The sequence below is a fragment of the Pagrus major genome, chromosome 18 (genome assembly GCF_040436345.1).
Source record: "Pagrus major chromosome 18, Pma_NU_1.0".
Classification (NCBI taxonomy): domain Eukaryota; kingdom Metazoa; phylum Chordata; class Actinopteri; order Spariformes; family Sparidae; genus Pagrus; species Pagrus major.
In genome coordinates this window covers 19,392,109-19,411,259 of record NC_133232.1, presented here as the reverse complement: position 1 = coordinate 19,411,259, position 19,151 = coordinate 19,392,109, and the positions used below count along the sequence as shown (strand labels likewise).

At 45.7% G+C, this 19,151-nt stretch overlaps 1 protein-coding gene across 2 annotated transcripts in view; it reads left to right on the top strand.

Annotated features, from left to right (window-relative positions):
- The window catches only part of tenm2a (teneurin transmembrane protein 2a), a 157,845-nt gene extending 139,559 nt beyond the window's left edge, over positions 1-18,286 (top strand). For both annotated transcript variants that reach the window (XM_073486805.1, XM_073486804.1), the window contains 21 exons: positions 448-567; positions 1,978-2,239; positions 2,503-2,770; positions 3,895-4,038; positions 5,335-5,584; positions 5,990-6,010; positions 6,139-6,368; positions 8,550-8,704; positions 8,997-9,098; positions 9,408-9,581; positions 9,892-10,529; positions 10,843-11,018; positions 13,785-14,020; positions 14,346-14,642; positions 14,867-15,424; positions 15,511-15,780; positions 15,910-16,320; positions 16,461-16,571; positions 16,808-17,075; positions 17,263-17,393; positions 17,549-18,286. In XM_073486805.1, the coding sequence (XP_073342906.1) occupies positions 448-567; positions 1,978-2,239; positions 2,503-2,770; positions 3,895-4,038; positions 5,335-5,584; positions 5,990-6,010; positions 6,139-6,368; positions 8,550-8,704; positions 8,997-9,098; positions 9,408-9,581; positions 9,892-10,529; positions 10,843-11,018; positions 13,785-14,020; positions 14,346-14,642; positions 14,867-15,424; positions 15,511-15,780; positions 15,910-16,320; positions 16,461-16,571; positions 16,808-17,075; positions 17,263-17,393; positions 17,549-18,286 (5,560 nt within the window). The remainder of the gene's footprint in view (positions 1-447; positions 568-1,977; positions 2,240-2,502; positions 2,771-3,894; positions 4,039-5,334; positions 5,585-5,989; positions 6,011-6,138; positions 6,369-8,549; positions 8,705-8,996; positions 9,099-9,407; positions 9,582-9,891; positions 10,530-10,842; positions 11,019-13,784; positions 14,021-14,345; positions 14,643-14,866; positions 15,425-15,510; positions 15,781-15,909; positions 16,321-16,460; positions 16,572-16,807; positions 17,076-17,262; positions 17,394-17,548) is intronic.
- Positions 18,287-19,151: the final 865 nt, after the last annotated feature.

The following is a 19,151-nucleotide window of genomic DNA, read 5'->3' as shown; positions in this document are numbered from 1 at the left end:
GATCTTAACAAGTCCCAGAGCCAAAGCAGACCCGGCCAAGATTCCCCGTAGATTTAGTGGAGCTGTGAAACTCTTGTCTGCATACATTTACACAAGCCGACTTTAGATATATTTCAAAGGAAATAACTAATCAAAGTGATGATAATGTTTAAATGTTACCCTTTGCGTATCAGTTCTCCACTCACACACACACCATCATACACGCACATATCCATCCACATTGTCATGCTTTGTTTACATGATTGACATGAGCTAATGTAGATGGCGGGGGTTGCTGATTGTTTCTAATTAATGAGTGGTAGAGGACCAGGGCAATAAATGAACGGGCAAATTGGATGATTGAAAGACGGCGAGATTAATCAAACCAGATGATTGATGGTTTGGAAGGCTGTTGGGCTGATAGATTGACTATCGCCCACTCAATCTGTCTCTCTTGTCTTCTTCCAGTTTGGCATCTCTAATCCGGGGTCAGGTGTTGACTACAGATGGAACACCTCTGGTGGGGGTGAACGTGTCTTTTGTCAACTATCCCCACTACGGATACACGCTGACACGGCAGGATGGAATGTATGTACAACAGCAACGCGGCACTGAATCTCTGCAACTACCTCACCACATAGGCTGTATTATTAGATTAGATTAGATGAGATGAGATGAGATTAGATTAGATGAGATTAGATGAGATTAGATTATAAAACTAGAAGATCCCATGAGGAAACTAGACTGTTGCAGGCACAAATAATTGGATACAGCTAAGGAAGGGGATTTAAAATTAGAACAGAGTAAATGTATGTTCAAGAATAATACATTTTAGAATTAACCACTACAATCTCCTAATTTAAAATATATCAATAAAAAACAAAAAACATAATGGGAAAATGAGCAAGAAGTTATGAAAACAAGACTTTTAATGCAATATATTGTACCAGTCAAATGCTTGTAAGCAACTTCTGTAAATAAGACCTGTTTTTCAAGTTATATATTATTGTTTTAAAAGAAACTTTTAAAGCCAAACAACATCAAAATTATGGGTTTTTAAGTACCACAATCCTTTGCTTAAATAGCCCTTTCTTGATAACTCACCTGACATGTCTTTTTTCTATTTCTTCTGCAGGAACTCCAGGTTCTGGCAGTTTTAGACCGTTTTAATTTAACTTTTCGGTCCAATTTTCTCCCTACAAGTTATATTGAATTTAAGTCTGGCTGACATCCGTAACATGTTATTTCAAAATTTGATTCATTGGTTCTTCACACTGACCTCCACTCATTAAATGTGCAGTGTCTGTGTTCCCTGTCTCAGGTTCTTTAAGCACTCTTCTCCTCCTCTCACCAATGCTTTCTTTACAGCGTTTTTTCTCCCAGTTAGGCCAAGTTGAGGCCGAAACATCTGAACTTCTAGTAACATTTAATTGACCTTGTATTTCAGGGGGGAGTTGCTCACCAGTTTCACCGACTTGTGACTTGAATGAACATGTTCTGATATCCCTGCCTGACTTTGTTTGGCTTTAATGAGTGCTGTTTTTTTCCAGTTGTTTGAGGTTCTTGGCTGCAGCGGTTCCGGACACTTACAAAGCTCTGGCCGTTTGCCATGGCAAACATGTGTATGCGACCTAATCATTAACCCGCAGCTGTAACCATTAACCATAATCTGATGACAAAAGGTTAAAGGAGAACCTCTAATAAAAGCATTTCAACATGAAAACCGGTGCTCCAACATTGTATTTTTTATATTTCAGATTTATCTGTTGTCTCTTCAGCATGTATGTTGTGAATGTTTGGTGCATCATAAGGAAATAATTTCAAGTATTTATTCCAGGTGTTTTATGTTGTTGTTATTGATTAATTATTCCTAAAGCAGTGGAGTAAATATAATATTAGGAGAAACAAACACTGATAGTGTATGAGTCCAAATAATCGTCCACCACAGCACTCCCCATCTGTACCTCATTCCCCTCCTCTTCTCGCAAACCTCTCCAGGTTTGACCTGATAGCTAACGGTGGGGCATCACTGACTCTGCGGTTCGAGCGCGCCCCCTTCCTGAGCCAGGAGCGCACCGTGTGGCTGCCCTGGAGCCAGTTTTATGCTATGGACACTCTGGTGCTTAAGACAGAAGAAAACACGATCCCGGGCTGCGACCTGAGTGGCTTCGTCAGGCCTGACCCTCTTGTGATTGCATCCCCTCTCTCCTCCTTCTTCAGCTCCAACCCAGGGGAGAAACCCATCATACCGGAGACACAGGTGCAGTACCACTGACCTCTGGCAGCCGGCTAATCTCCCTTCTGGTTCCCTCGCTTCTCTTCCCGCTCTCCTGTATGCCTCTTTCTCCTTTCGCTTCCATAGCTTTTCCCCCCATTTGTTCCCTCGATTTCTTTATTTCTTCCATTGTTTTTTTCCCTTTTTTGTCCTTCAGCCGTCAGTGGAAGCGTGACCCCCATTACTCCCACTGGTTCTAATCCCCCCCTAATCCCTCTCTCCTGTCATCTCCTGTCTTTGTCTTCCAGGTGCTGCATGAGCAGATCGAGGTGCCTGGCACGAGCCTAAAGCTGTGCTACCTCAGCTCCAGGACACAGGGGTACCGCTCCCTGCTCAAGGTGACCATGACTCCTGCCGTGGTGTCCATGGGCCTGCTGAAGGTTCACCTGATGGTAGCAGTGGAGGGCCACCTCTTCCAGAAGTGGTTCCATGCCTCACCCAACTTGGCCTACACCTACATCTGGGATAAGACGGACGCATACGGGCAGAGGGTCTACGGACTTTCTGAAGCTGTCGGTAAGTGAAAGAGAAGCTGCGTTTGGGGTCGGGGGACTAGAAACTTTACAGTAAGGCAGCACTGGTTATGACAGAGGGAGAGAGTGCTAATTAAGGAGCCCGAGGAGAGATAATACACCAGAAAGCAAGCCTCCATCCACTACGCAGTATAGCCACAGTTAAGTGCTTTTTTTTCATACGTCTATTTTTCATTGAAGCCGCGTGTGGTTCAGCCAGCCAGCCGTAACTGTGGTGAAGGGTTATTAGCCATCAGGGTGAGTTAGCAGTTAGCTACTGGAGCAGCAAGCAGGAGTCCAGGGGAGCCTCGGTGCTATTACATTCTGCTGTCACAGTCGCTCACAGATGCTGTCAGCCAAACACGGCTGTCAGGCCACAGATGCAGTGGACATCTGGGGCTCGAGTGTGGACTGAAATCATGAGGGGCACTCTGTTTGGGAAATTACACCCACTCAAAGATGCCACAGTTCTCTAGAGTGGCTGTAATTTTAAATTTCTCAAAGAATATAAATCAAAAACATGTTTTCTGATGAGGTTATATTTTGGTAACCATCGGTACAGATGCAGACACTATTGTTTGCAGTGGAGCTGAAAAGGTGCCGGCAGCAGCACTCTCTCCGCAACTCGAGTGGGAGTTGACGTGTTAAAACACTTTTAACAGGCAGGAACACGACAGTACACACATGCCTTCACACATACAGAATATAGGTACACTAGCATGCACGCAAACGTCGCAACTAGTTTTCACTAGACTTCATTACTGCATCTGGTCAAATTAGCTGAGAGCCTGTCAGCACATGTGCATGATGGGGGGGATAATGTTTTCACCGGCAGAGTTTTCAGCGCAGAAACCCGCCGTGGCCTGTAGGTTAAAAGGTCCACCGGGCAATCTGTCCAATTAACAAGGTTTTTAATTGATTTAGCAGCCTGTGAGTGTGTTAGTTAGGTGTGAGAGCAGATTTTGGTACAGGTGCTAACTAGCTTCTGTGTGTATCACACGTTTCACAGCTTAAATGAAGTTTGGAGCCTCTGATGAAGTTTTGCACAGCCTCCTTTCCTGTTGTTTCTCTTCTCAGTTGGGTTTTTTTCATCACTTTTTTTCTCTATTTCGTCCTTTTCCCATATAGTATCAGTGGGCTATGAGTATGAGTCCTGTGCCAGTCTCATCCTCTGGGAGAAGAGGACAGCCATCCTGCAGGGCTACGAGCTGGATCCCACCAGTCTGGGCGGCTGGTCGCTCGACAAGCATCATATACTAAACACACGCAGTGGTACGTATATTCCATCACAAAGGAGAACAGACTTTTCCCTGTTGCCTTCTTGTTTATATTTAGCCATTCCCCCATGTGTAGCAGCTTTACAGTACTGTATATCTCACTAAACCTGCTATTGTCTTGGGGAGGGTGTCGACCACACTGCGCTTCCCGTGGTTCACATGGAATTGCCAGTTTCCTGTCAGCGAGGATTTTCACACGAAGCGCTTGTGTTGTCTCACCTAGTTTGACTCCCTCATGCGCTCACACTGCACTCACGCCGGTCCTACCTAGTGAACATGTGCACCAGCCAATCAGCAGCAGCTACTAGAGGCAGAGGCAGGGGGTCGGGTCATTGGGGGAAGAGGTACATTTTGCAGAAACTGATTCAGGATGGCAGTGGCAGTGGGTGAGGGGGAGTCATTCTTGTTGCATCATCTGCTATACCATTATCTACACTGTGCAGTAAAAAGCATGAAAATATATAAATGGGCTGATGCACTGATGTTCACCTGCTGCGACAATCAATGTGCTAATGGAATTGACTCAACCAGTGGTGTGTAGAGGTATTTTTAGAAGTGGGGGACTGTAACCATGCCTGATGTTTGCAACAGAGATACAGTAATGTTTTCCCTGAGAATGATGCAATGCTACACACTGTTTTACTTTGGCTATCGAAAAGACTTATGCTACGCCAGAAAAATAAAATATCCTCAATATGACCTGTTTGTGAACCTGATGAAAGGAACAGACACAAACACCTGGCAGGAAACAGCTTTGATTTCATCCTTTTGCATTTTACATAACAGCAAAATATATGTTAAGAAATTAAAGCTGCTGTAAGTGTTATTTCCTTATTAAGTATTAAATAGCTCTATAATCCAATAGTTAACACTGTTATAGAGTGTTTGATCAGTAACCCGTGTCTCTCCTCTCCCTGCTAATGGGGTAAAAGAGAAAAAAATATTTCTGGTATCCCTGCCCACTTTATCCAATCAGGACAAAGAACTGCATGAAGAGTCGGTCCTGTCTGCTCGTGAATGTGCAGAGAGCAGGATCCTGCTAGTCAACAGAACAGAGAAATTGAAATGAAATTAAATGGCAATCCACCCAGTTGTTTTTAAGATATTTAAATCTTGACCAAAGTGGTGGACTGACTGACAGACTGACATCCCTTGAGCCATTATACTGTATGAGCCATGTATCATATAATTAACAAGCTTTTATTTGAACTCAGAATGCAGCTAAAGATCCTCTAACTGAAATAATGTTCCTGAATCTACTTGTGTTTCTCTCAACCCTCTCTGTGTCCAGGCATCCTTCACAAAGGAAGTGGCGAGAACATCTTTGTGACGGAGCAGCCCCCAGTAATCACCAGCATCATGGGAAATGGCCGGAGGCGCAGCATCTCTTGCCCCAGCTGTAACGGCCTGGCAGATGGCAACAAGCTGCTGGCGCCGGTCGCCTTAGCGATGGGCATCGATGGCAGCCTCTATGTCGGGGACCTCAACTTTGTACGCAGGGTCTACCCATCTATGAACACAACTGGAATCCTGGAATTAAGGTAAAACCCAAAACTCATTTTTAAAAGGAAAGGAGAAGAGACAAAACTAAAGGAAAAATCAGCAGATTTGGATTTAGAGGTTTTTTGATGTTGCAGGGAAAATACTGATAGAACAAGAAAGGCTGGTTAGATTAAAGAAAGATGGGAGGAGAGGAAGACGGGGAAAGGCTAGATGTTTTCAGTGCATAGAACAGAAACAGGAAAAACAAGGTGAGACACCAGGGATGGCGAGATTAAAGTAGAATTATACACTGTACCGTTTCTCCAGGGTGTTTTTACCCGTGGTTAAAATCTGCTGTTCACACCATAGCCAGCTTTGTGTTCTCTCTCTGTAGGTTGCTCTCCACAGACTGTGTGAATTAACATTTGTTTTGTTGTGCTTTTATCTCCTTTTCTCCCTTGAAGGAACAAAGATTTCAGACACAGGTAAGATCCTCATAACGATAAATTAAAAGTTTCGAGTGCTCATTCCAGCATCAATAGCACTTCACTCAAAATAAAAAAAAATAGGCTATTCAGTGAAAATGTTAACCATGTCTTTTTTCTGTCCGCAGTAATAACCCAACTCATAAGTACTTCCTGGCTGTGGATCCAGTATCTGGGGCTTTGTTCATCTCCGACACCAACTCCCGCAGAATCTACCGCGTTCGCTCATTGACGGGAGGCCGCCTGCTGTCGGACAATGCAGAGGTGGTAGCTGGGACGGGAGAGCAGTGCCTGCCCTTTGATGAACGCTGCGGTGATGGCGGCAAAGCCACTGAGGCTACACTCATGAGCCCCAAAGGTGAGCTATTGACAAAAAGCCAACCGTTTTAGTCTGGCTTTACCCACTTAGTCATTGTGTATGTATTTTGTGGAAGCAGTCACCCCTACAATACTGCTTCAATATCAAGGTATTTGGTCAAAAATATTGTGATATTTGATTTTGTGTCCAGGTCCTAGTATTTACAAAGTGCTTTTGTAGCACTGTGAGCAATATGTAAAAATTTGAGTTAAAAACATTCAGAAATTAACTAAAATCATCAACATAATGTGAAGAAAAACTGTAACACTCCCATGTTAGTCCAGCTAGCTGCACAGCTAACTGAGCTAACAGTTGCTGCAGTCACGGATGTTTAAACAGAATGCAGTTAGCAGCAGTTAACAGTTACTCTGGTGACATGCTGCTCCTATTTGTTACGAGTATGAATTCAACAGGTGGCCAATTCATCCATATTGCCCCTTTGAGGCCATATCGCCCAGCTCTCAGTTTAAGTCAGTTATGAAGCAAATATGTTGGCATTCTCTGCTTCTAAAATTTGATGGCTTGCTGCTTTTTTATATATCATCATAAATTGAATATTATACTGTTGTTCGGATGAAACAAAACATTTAAGGATGTCACCTTGGGCTGTGGGAAATTGTGACAGCCGTTTTATTTGATTTGATTCATTTATATTGAAACTAATCGTTAGCCGCAGCCCTAGGGCGGTCCAATAGGCCTCTAGGGCGAATAACTAATATATTTAGTCATGACTACAGCGTCATAATTAATGACATTTAAGTTAATTCTTTAGATTATGATCTGTAAAAAACTGCCTGTGGGCAGCACAGCGGCAAAGTGGTTAGCACTGCTGCCTCATAGAAAGATGGTCCTGGGTTGCGTGGGTTTCCTCTGGGTGCTCCTGTTTCTCCCAACATCAAAACATGAATATTAGGTTAATTCTCCAGTCAGTGCCCTTGACCAAGGCACAGGCTCAGATCAGGAGTAGGTCCCTGGCCGCTGTTGTTAGCTGCCCACTGCTCCTCTTTGATGGGTTAAATGCAGAGAGACAGTTTCATGTGATAAAATAAAAATTCTCCTTCTTCATAATTTCCTTTTTTCAAGCTTTTTTCTCAGGCAGACCATTACTAAGATCACGATGTGTAGTTGAGTGCGATGACATGTAAACTGAAGGCGCCTTAAAGTTTCCTGGACTTTTTTTTGTAATTTTCACAATGCCGCCCATCTTGCGACTCAACTAAAGCAGGACAGAGACAGAAGGAGGTTATAAACCAGGTTAATGGTAAACTTATTAATTGAATTATTTTTGTGGATTATTGGATCTCAGAACATTGTGACACCAAACTGTCAAGGATGTCACACTGTCACATTTCCTATCAGTGACACAAGTGTGTGTACGTGTGGGACTGCAGATGTTAGCATATATACAGTATGTGTGTGTGAGTCAGAGAGAGAGAGAGAGAGAGAATGTAGATGGATGAGATAGGAGGATACAATGAGCCAATGATTCCCTCTTTTTCCGTCAGCGGCAAAGTCAGCCAGCGCATATCAGCTCGCCCTCTCTACTCTCTCTGCCTGTTTCTTCTTCGCTCACTGTTTCTCCCTACCTTTCTCTCTCCCTCTCGTTTGCTCTGTGCCCTTCCCTGTATCCTCCATCTGTTGTTATGTATCTCAGTACGTCTAGAAGTTATTTTGGGGCACACACATTGCCTCGAACAAACACACCTGTCTGAGTGCCTGCTGCCTGTTAGACCGACATGGCTGACACAGCACCACTGGTAAACGCTAAAAAAGAAAAAGGCAGCATGAAGAAATGGAAAGTAGAAAATGGTGTGGGTGACAAAAAGAAAAAAAAATAAAGCAACAAGGAGAAGCTGAGGAGGGAAGTAGAGTGCAGCGGATCAGTTGCTTTTCTGAAGAATCTGCTTGCAGTCTACAATTGCCCTCTGGGAGGAGCATGAGCTCAGCTCCACATCCCGATGACTCATCCCAAAACTAACACTTCTCCAACAGTTCACTGCCCGTTCCATCACTTTGTTCCCTCTCATTCGATGAAGCATTGAGCAATTCAGCTGTCAGGGCTGCTATCGGTTTTCAGCCGGTGGGAAGAGTGAAGTTTAATTGACTTCAAATGTCTATGGGTTGCCTGCAGTGTGATGAGTTATGAGTCGTCACTCACGGTGTGCATCTCCTCTTTGACAGGTATCGCAGTGGATAAAAATGGCCTGATGTACTTTGTGGATGCCACCATGATCCGTAAGGTGGACCAGAACGGCATCATCTCCACGCTGCTGGGGGCCAACGATCTGACTGCCGTTCGGCCGCTGAGCTGTGACTCCAGCATGGATGTCAGCCAGGTATGACAGTTAGGAGGAAGTGCAGGAGAGACAAGAGTTGATGGTGTGATAGATGACGATCTAACAGCCCCCGTGAGTGCTGAGCTATGACGATTGTGTGGACATGCGCCAGCCGGGAGGTCAGGGAGAGAGTGATTTAGGGGGGGATTAAAGAGTCCATGGACAAATGGAGGGATCAAAAGAGAGTGAGGACTGCAGTCACTTAAAAAAATGAAGAATAGACTTGTATGAACCTTGGCATCCTTTCAAAACACCTCCCATCTCAGGTCTAACTTTTGTTTCTTCCTACCAGGTTCGTCTCGAGTGGCCCACAGACTTAGCAGTGAATCCCATGGACAACTCCCTTTATGTCTTGGAAAACAATGTCATCCTACGCATCACTGAAAACCACCAGGTCTGTACCCCAAGGCTTGATCACCGAAGCAAAGCCCTTAGGGTGGACACTCACTATTGGTTTATGACAGGATTTAGTCCCAATTAGGCTTTCTCAAGCCAATTTAGAAGTAAAAGTTCAACCTCTAAAATAGTTTTCTAAGTTTTGCAGTGGTTGCAACATTACTGATTAATTAGCTCTTGGAATATTTGACTTTCTGTAGTCTTACTGCGCCGAGGAAAGTTTAATTTGCACAGTTTCAGAAACAAACCTCTGCTAACATCTCTATTGTTTAATCACAGATATGACATTCTCTGTTGTCGCCTACAGGTGAGCATCATAGCAGGCCGGCCCATGCATTGTCAAGTGCCGGGCATCGACTACAGCCTGAGTAAGCTGGCTATACATGCGGCCCTGGAGAGCGCCACAGCCATCGCCCTGTCCCACACCGGCATCCTCTACATCGCCGAGACAGACGAGAAGAAGATCAACAGAGTCAGACAGGTATGAGTAGGAGAAGTACTGTCTGTGCACACTTGTTTGGCTGTCTGGTTGTTTTGGAACAAATTTGTTAGTCTAAAGTTATTTGGTTGGCGAGCAGAGCTGACAGCACAGCTGGTCAGACTGTGTGGGTGTTTTTCCCTTTTTTTTCTGAGTGTTTCAGATCTCCAGAGACTACATTCAGTTCAGGCACTTTTACGTTTGTTTTTTTGATAACTCAAAATGAATTTTGCTTTAGGTAATACATTTTCTTTCATTGCAGTGTAACTTTTTTTCCAATCTCATCATTAACCCCCTCTTCTCCTCTTCTCAGGTGAGCACCAACGGAGAAATCTCCCTCCTGGCTGGCACTCCCTCCGACTGCGACTGCAAGAACGACGTCAACTGCAACTGCTTCTACGGCGATGATGGCTACGCGCCCGATGCAGGGTTGAACTCCCCCACTTCTTTGGCCGTGTCCCCAGACGGGACGCTCTTCATCGCGGACCTCAACAACATACGCATCAGAGCCGTGCGAGCCAACCGTCCCGGCCCTGCCATCTCGAGCGTGGGCTACGGAGTATCTGCACAGTACGAGGTCGCATCGCCAAGGGAACAGGAGCTGTACATCTTCAATGGGGAGGGGCTTCACATCCAGACAATCAGCCTGGTGACCGGGGAGCCGCTTTTCAACTTCACCTACGGTCCTGACGGAGAGCTGGCCATGCTGGTGGATAACTGCAACAACACGGTGAAGGTGAGAAGAGACGGACAGGGCCAGGGAGGAGGAGCCGGTCTGCTCAGACTGGTGCTGCTGCCTGAGAATCAAGTGGTGACACTTGGATTGGACCCCACTGGAGGGCTACGCAGTGTGTCCGCCCTGGGCCAGGAGGTGGCTCTGATGGGATACAGCGGCAACACAGGCCTCCTGGCTACTAAAGCTGATGAGACTGGATGGACGACATTTTACCAGTGAGTGCTTGTGCTGGGGGGAAAGTGTGTGAATGTGTGTTTGTGTGTTTCCACCCATTTCCTACACATCTGAAATGCAAAATTAATGAGTTTCACAGGTTTTATGTTCATCATGTTCCAGTGCATTCCCAATTATTCATCTGGCAGCTCACAGAGTATTGCTGCCCCCCAGTGTTAGCTTTTATAACTACAGCCAATTCCTCTAAGATCACCTGCTATGTTCCTCTCTGACAGTGGTGTGCACACAACATAAATGCTTTACAAATGTCAGTCACCCTCACCACATTCTCCCATCTCCATCTCTCCATCTCAGGTACGACAGCGAGGGTCGCCTGACCAACGTGACGTACCCAACGGGCATGGTGACGAGCCTCCACCGCGAGATCGAGCGCTCCATCAACATCGACATTGAGAGCTCCAGCAGGGACGACGATGTCACGGTCATCACCAACCTGTCCTCTGTGGAAGCCTCTTACACTGTGGTGCAAGGTAGGGACAGAGGACAGGCAGTGGAACATGAGCTGGTCATGAATTTTTAAATACTTGTCAAACTGCAGTGAAGGTGGACGAATGCTCGGCGCATATGAATAAAAATCAAAGTTTTATTCGTTAAGATTCATGTGGTGGTTCTGTTCATGTTAAAGCTGCTTTGACGAGACACAGCACTTAATGTTAGTATTCAAAAACACAGCCTCCTTTGTGATGGTGAATATGCGCCGGCCTGCCGACTCTAATTGAAAGTCTTGTAATTTTCACTCAGTTATGTGAATGCTCCAGGAGATTATTTTCCCTCCCTATCCACATCCAGCCCTCTCTCGCCGCCTCTCACAGAGTAAAATTACCAATATATAGTTGTTAATCCCAGCTGGGATCATCCTGCTTTTGAATATCATCACAGCAAAATTCATTAACTCATGTAGAGTGAATCCTCCTCATCCCTCAAGCTCTCTCCTCTCGCACGCACACACACACAAACCCACGTACAAATACAGCTCTCAACCAGTTCCCATGATCCCTGAGCTTATTTGGTCTGTTTAGAGAGGAGAAAGACCAAGGAGAATAATTGTCTCCTCTCCCTTGACCGGTGCGAGTGGCGTGACACAAGTGTGAATGCAGACCGTGGACGACAGAAGTGCGCAGGCCTCAGAGAGAATAAGTTGTAGATGTATTCAATGATCCACCTGCGTTGCGGGAGGAAAAGGGGAGAGTTGTTCACAACGCTGTAAGTCATTTAAGGTTTCCACCGCACTGTGTGGGTTTCAGCACGGCTCTCTGCTGACATACTCACTTAACCATCTCCCTCTCTTTCCGCTCTTTCTCGCTCTCTTCATTAACTCCTGCACAGTGAATTCTCCTTGGCCCTCAAGCTCTCATTTCTCTCTCTCTCTCTCACTCTCTCCCTTTTCCCTCTCCCTCCGCTTCGGTTTTATTACGAGGTTGTTCAGACAGAGAGAGCAGAGAAGATTTATCTAAAGGCTGTTGCTGCCAAGTCAATGGAAAAAGCTTCACTTGTCTGTTTGAGGCATTGTTAAAATGTGCCTCGAGCTTTATTACAAATTGGCCTTATGGATTACTGTCATTTATGGCGGGGCTTCAAAGGGAGACACCATCTGATCCCCTCACCTTTTGTAAATGAAATTAAAAAAAAAAAAGTTCCTCCCCTATGCATCTGGCGCTATATCTGAGCTGAAAATAATTTTATCTTACTTTCACATCTTCACATCATTGTGATCAGGACGCCTGTTTTCAGACATCTGAGGGAAAAATTAGCCTCAGCATTAGGCATGGGCTTATCTGTTTCCATTGTTGTGTTTGAGAGTGAGTCATTACACTGTAGAGAGATAGGGAGATTATAGAAGGATGTCAGTTTAGCCTGACTCTTTCCATTCAGAACATTGAATAGTTTATGGGGATAGGAATCATGTCCATAAATATTTTAAGAACATGATCCGGCACTTACTGAAATGAGCTTCCAGGCTTCGGACCAGACTTTTTGTTTTCTTGTAAACTTAATTTTTCAAGCAGCGCACTGTTTTTATAGTCTGTAAAAGTTAGTCTGTTTTCCTTAACCTCCATGCGATGAAGTATTTCGAGTTTTGATGCATTCTGCAAAATGTGACTGGGGCGGCAGTAGCTCAGTCCGTATGGACTTGGTTTGGGGGCCAGAGGGTGGTTGATTCAAGACCTGCTCAAACCAGTCAGTGAGGAGTGTGGACTGGCAGCTAGAGAGGTGCCAGTTCACATCCGCGAGCACTGCTGAGATGCCCTTGAGCAAGGCAGCTGTCCCCCACTCTAATGCCTCGCCAGAGATTAATGCATGTGTCTAGGTCCATGGGTTAGGTTCTTCTTCTTCTTCTTCTTCTTCTTAAATGAGGCCAAAAGATCATGTGATATACCTGAGTTACAATTGTGGTTTGCAATATTTGATATTTGAGAGCAGCTGATTCTGAGTATCCTATGCTTGAAAGACAGTGCTGAAGATTTTTGACCTGCTATTGTCATTTCTTTTCAACTCTCATAACATCATTTTTTTTAGACATAAGTGCCACGTTTTATTTCACATCACAAGGCAAATTATTTCCATTTAGCAATAAAATGTTAAAAAAAATTTTTTTTTAACATCAATACATCAATCATTACAAATCAATACATTTTATTGGCGACGTCACATGTTATAAAAACAGTTGGGTTAATGGAGACACTACGCAGAAGAAGCTCAGTTCAACCTAAAATATGACATACACATACAATTCGGTGTTCATGTTTACTGTGATGCAAATGCTGCATTTCCTCTTTGTGTGGTTTGCGGACCACACCACACTAAAGGGATTTCTGACACACCTACCAGTCCATCAGAAAAATGTAGGCTCCTATCTGGTCCGTGCTGTCAAAAAGGTTGGGAACCCCTGATATACCCCTGGACATTGTCCCATATCAATGTTCCCCTTACCTAATGTACTTTTTTTTTCTTATCAAACCCATCTATCATTGTTTCTGCCAAATAGACACTTCCAGGTCAGTTAACTCAGCAAGGAACCCTCTTATAGTGCACATTTATTTCCTTAGATTGAGGGCAGAACTTTCTTATTGACTGTGTCTGACCCCAATCAAATACTTCAGGCTATGGATTTGCTGAGGTCTGTCATTCCTTCTGAAGTAGGCAAGATTTGAATGCAGCTGCTAGAAATCATCTGGTCCCCTGTGTGGATGTTTTTTTTTCTTCACTACAATATGTCTCTTTGTCTCCCTCAACAGACCAGGTGAGGAACAGCTACCAGCTCTGCAACAACGGGACCCTGAGAGTGATGTACGCTAACGGCATGGGCATCAGCTTTCATACGGAGCCCCACATCCTGGCAGGCTCCGTCAGCCCTACGATCGGTCGCAGGAACATCACCTTGCCTACTGACAACGGCCTCAACTCCATCGAATGGCGCCTGCGCAAGGAGCAGACCAAAGGCAGGGTCACTGTGTTCGGGAGGAAGCTGAGAGTGAGTTGGCTTTTTATGTTTCATGTGTTTAAAGGTATAGTAAGCGTGATTTGTCACTGTTTGTTGCTATTTGTATACACACCATTTAAAGGTGCAGTAAATGGTTGTGAAGAAAGGTAGTTGATTATTGAGTCTCATCATCTCATCACTTTTGGATCCACCAACACACTGCCAGTGGCTCAAGTGATGATTGAGAGGGATTACTTTTTTATGAGTACATACATTGTTTTTTTCAAAAGAAATCTCTGTATTATACCTTAAAAATTGTTATTTAACCTATAAACATTTCCTCAAATCAACCTCTCCATTTTCCCTTTTCCTTTAGGCTCATGGCCGCAATCTTCTCTCCATCGACTTCGACCGCAACACACGCACAGAGAAGATCTACGATGATCACAGAAAGTTCACGCTGCGCATCATGTACGACGCTCAGGGCCGGCCGGCTATGTGGCTGCCCAGCAGCAGCCTGGCTGTGGTCAATGTGTCGTATTCTACCACCGGACAGCTTGTCGGGCTGCAGAGGGGGAGCATGAGCGAGAGGACCGAGTTCGACCCCCAGGGACGCATCCTGTCTCGTTCTTTTGTGGACGGGAAGGTTTGGAGCTACAGCTACCTCGACAAAGTAAGTACATTTATCTTTAAGATTTTAATTTGGGGATAAAATTTTAGCAATTAAGTCATTTAGATTGCAGAATTGAGTGAAATAATACATCAATTTCATGGTTATGAAGATTCAAATTTGTCAGCTTAGAGTAAATTACTCCTGGGGATATTTCACAGGAGGGAAGTCACCCATTAATAATACTATTATATTAATCCGTATTTTTCCTCCCTCTCTACGTCCAGTCCATGGTGCTGCTCCTGCAGAGCCAGAGACAGTATGTCTTTGAGTTTGACGCCTCAGGTCGGGTCACAGCTGTCACCATGCCTAGTGTGGCCCGCCACACCATGTTCACACACGTGTCAGTCGGCTACATCCGCAACACCTACAACCCGCCAGAGAGCAACGCCTCCATCATCCACGACTTTTGTGAGGATGGCAGACCCCAGGCCACACATTACCTGGGCACGGGGCGCCGTGTCCTCTACAAGTACGGCAAGCTGGCGAAGCTGTCTGAGATCGTGTACGACAGCACCGCTGTCACTTTCGGCTACGACGAGACGGCTGGCGTGCTGAAGATGGTCAACCTGCAGAGCGGGGGCTTCTCTTGCACCATCCGCTATCGCAAAATGGGCCCGCTTATCGACAAGCAGATTTACCGCTTCAGTGAGGAGGGGATGGTCAACGCCAGGTTTGACTACACCTACCATGACAACAGCTTCCGTATCGCTAGCATGAAGCCAGTCATCAGCGAGACGCCACTGCCTGTTGACCTCTACCGATACGATGAGATCTCTGGAAAGGTGCAGATACTTTATTCATTTTCTAAATCTTTATCTGTGTCCTTGGCTGCCAGATGACTCACCATTTCTCTAAACATTTCCTACAGGTGGAGCACTTTGGAAAGTTCGGGGTGATTTACTATGACATCAATCAGATCATCACCACAGCTGTCATGACGCTGAGCAAGCACTTTGACACCCACGGGCGGATCAAGGAGGTCCAGTATGAAATCTTCCGTTCGCTCATGTACTGGATGACAGTGCAGTACGACAGCATGGGGCGGGTGGTAAAGAGAGAGCTCAAAATCGGGCCTTACGCCAACACCACTCAGTACCGCTATGATTACGACGGAGATGGACAGCTCAGTGGCGTCAAGGTGAATATTCCATGTCGAGAGTTGGTTTCTTTAAGGCCTTTAAGTGTTCATGACACTCTCACATTTCTTTTGTGAGGACATACTGTATCTGATGGTATCACATTAACAAACGTCCTTGTTTTATCCCAGGTGAATGACTGGTCGACCTGGCGCTACAGCTACGACCTGAACGGTAACCTCCATTTGCTGAATCCTGGGAACAGCGCCCGCATCTTGCCCCTCCGATACGACCTCAGAGACCGCATCACACGCCTGGGAGATGTCCAGTACCGCCTGGATGAGGATGGCTTCCTCAGCCAGCGTGGTTCAGATGTTTTCGACTACAACTCCAAAGGCCAACTGCTGAGGGCCTACAACCGAGGCCCTGGCGGCTGGAGCGTTGTGTATCACTACGACGGGCTGGGCCGCAGGGTGTCCACGAGGAACAGTCTGGGACAGCACCTTCAGTTCTTCTATGCTGATCTTAACCATCCAACCAGGGTCACACACATCTTCAACCACTCCAGCTCAGACATCTCATCGCTGTACTACGATCTGCAGGTAGCAATATCTAGCAATATCCTCTGACCTGATAACCTGATACAGATAAATGTTGTTAGAGCAATACAGCTCCGACTTATAGCAAAAAACTTTGTCCTACAACATGATATAAATGTATTGAATCTCTGTCTCATGTTCAGGGACATTTGTTCGCTATGGAGGTGAGCAGTGGAGAAGAATATTACATCGCGTCTGACAACACTGGCACACCTCTGGCAGTCTTCAGCAGCAATGGACAAATGATCAAACAGGTAACACACAAAGTATCTTTGAATCTCACTTAATTTGCAATTAGTGCTTCAAAGATTGCTGTAAAAACAGCATGAAATCTGCACATGGAAAAGTGTTCTGGCATCTGCTGTGCCCTTAGTGTCCTTGCACAAGGACACTGAATCCTTATCAGCTCCGGGGAGGCTCTTCTGTACCTGACACAGTGTTCTGACCTTTCCATCACCAAAAGCAAACTGACTCTGTTTGTCTCATCCAGGTGCAGTACACAGCCTATGGAGAAGTGTACCTGGACTCCAACCCGGAGTTCCAGCTGGTAGTCGGCTTCCACGGCGGTCTGTACGACCCCTTGACTAAGCTCGTCCACTTCACCCAGCGGGACTATGACGTCTTGGCTGGGCGCTGGACCTCGCCTGACTACAGCATCTGGCCCAAGATCGGGAAGGATCCCTCTCCGTTTAACCTTTACATGTTCAAGAACAACAACCCCCTCAGTGACATGCTGGATGTCAAGAATTATGTCACAGGTAGAGGAAACAGTTTGTTATGGATACGATGTAGCTAACACTGCACTACAGATGGCACAGTAGCTAATAGCTTTGCATTACACCAGATGGCAAATACACTCACTTTTTTTATGATAAGAAATGATCCATTTGCTTCTGTGTTTGACTTTGTCATTCAGCAAATTAATTTCCCTCCTGTCTGCTGTAGATGTGAAGAGCTGGCTGGTGATGTTTGGCTTCCAGCTTAGTAACATAATCCCAGGGTTCCCAAGACACTCGCTCTACTTTGTGGAGCCACCGTATGAGCTGCAGGCCACCCAACACTGTGAGAACGGACAGGTACGGACCACTGTGCTGAAAATATTGCAGAATCATAGCCAATAGTGACCCCATGACATTGATTCAGCTTTTTGCATGAATGCTCATGTTGATAAAGATACTAGTCATCAGTTGTGTGTTAATGCATTACTTCTTTCTTCTGTTTTGTCATACAGCTCATCACTGGTGTGCAGCAGGCAGCAGAGCGTCACAACCAGGCCTTCATGGCCCTGGAGGGGCGTCTCCTCAACAAGGAGCGACGAAGACGCAAGAACAAGCCCGGTCACTGGTTCGGCACCAGCACCCCCATCATTGGCCGAGGAGTAATGCTAGCTCTGAAGGAAGGCCGAGTGGTGGCTGGTGTGTCAGCTTTAGCCAGTGACGACAGCCGTAAAGTGGCTCTGGTGCTCAATGGCGCCCAGTACCTGGAAGGCACACATTACACCCAGGATGGGAAGGACTGCCACTACTTTGTAAAAGTTGGCTCTGCTGACAGTGACCTGTTGGCCCTGGGGCTCACCAATGGGCGTAAGTCACTGGAGAGCGGCATCAATGTGACAGTGAGTGGCCGCTCGAGAAGAGGAGTGACTGTGGAGTTTGCAGTTCCGTCGTTAGTACTGAGTGTTCGGTATGGGCTGGCTGTGGACGTGGTGGATGAAGAGAAGGTAAGACTATTGGAGCTGGCCAGGCAGAGAGCCCTGGCAGGGGCCTGGGCCAAGGAGCAGCAGAGGGCCAGGGACGGGAAGGGAGGCAGTCGCCTCTGGACGGAGGGGGAGAGACAGCAGCTTCTAACGACGGGCAGAGTACAAGGCTACGATGGCTACTATGTATTGCCTGTGGAGCAGTATCCAGAACTGGCTGACAGCAGCAACAACATCCAGTTCCTCAGACAGAACGAGATGGGCAAGAGGTAACAGCCCACCTGAACTTGCGTAAAGGGCACTTTCATTTCTCCAGATCCTGCTCCCTTTTCCTACCCAGCCTCCTCAGCCCTACTCCTCTCAAAAACCCATGGAGAATTAACCAACCAACGGGGTTATTCGCGGAACGCTGCAGGGACTTTTGAAAAGAATGACTTATCAGAAAAACATATTGTTAATTTTACTGCCACAGGCAAAAAATTTAAAGTTTGGTCAAATGGTTCTTTTTTTGAAAAAACTTTGAACAACTGAAAAAGCACTGAAGAACTTTGAGAACTGTTGCTTAATGAATAAGAAGATTCCCCTTTTTAAAAAAGATAGTGATATTTTCGCCCATATTTTTTGGGTCACACTGAGAGCGGCCATGACAGCTACTGAACACACGGTGGAGTTGTACTGTGCTGGCATCTGCGGTGAAGGCTTGTCCGTCTCTATTAGACACTGAAGGCATAGGGACCAAAGCGGAGACAAAGCCACTTCAGAGCGCAGCCATTACAACTACACATCAACGGAGGACATCATAAACAGCGACAGATAAGGCAATGTTAAAGGTCGTCCAATACTATGAGTCGTCTCCCTGTCTCAGGCCTCCCATCGTCCACCACGGACCAGTCCTCTGCTGCTGCGGCAGCGCACATCCAACCAAGCGAGACACAAGCTAACGGCATCCTTGAACAAATCCGAGCTGTTAATGGACTAGAAAATAAACTTTTTAAAAAAACAAAGTGAAAAAAAAAAAGTGATGGCTATATTTGTGGACAGTGGTATCACACAGCATTGTTTATTTTGAAATGGGGAGAAGAATCATATTACTACATATGTGTCTGACTACACTAAATTTCAGGATGTTGCGTATACT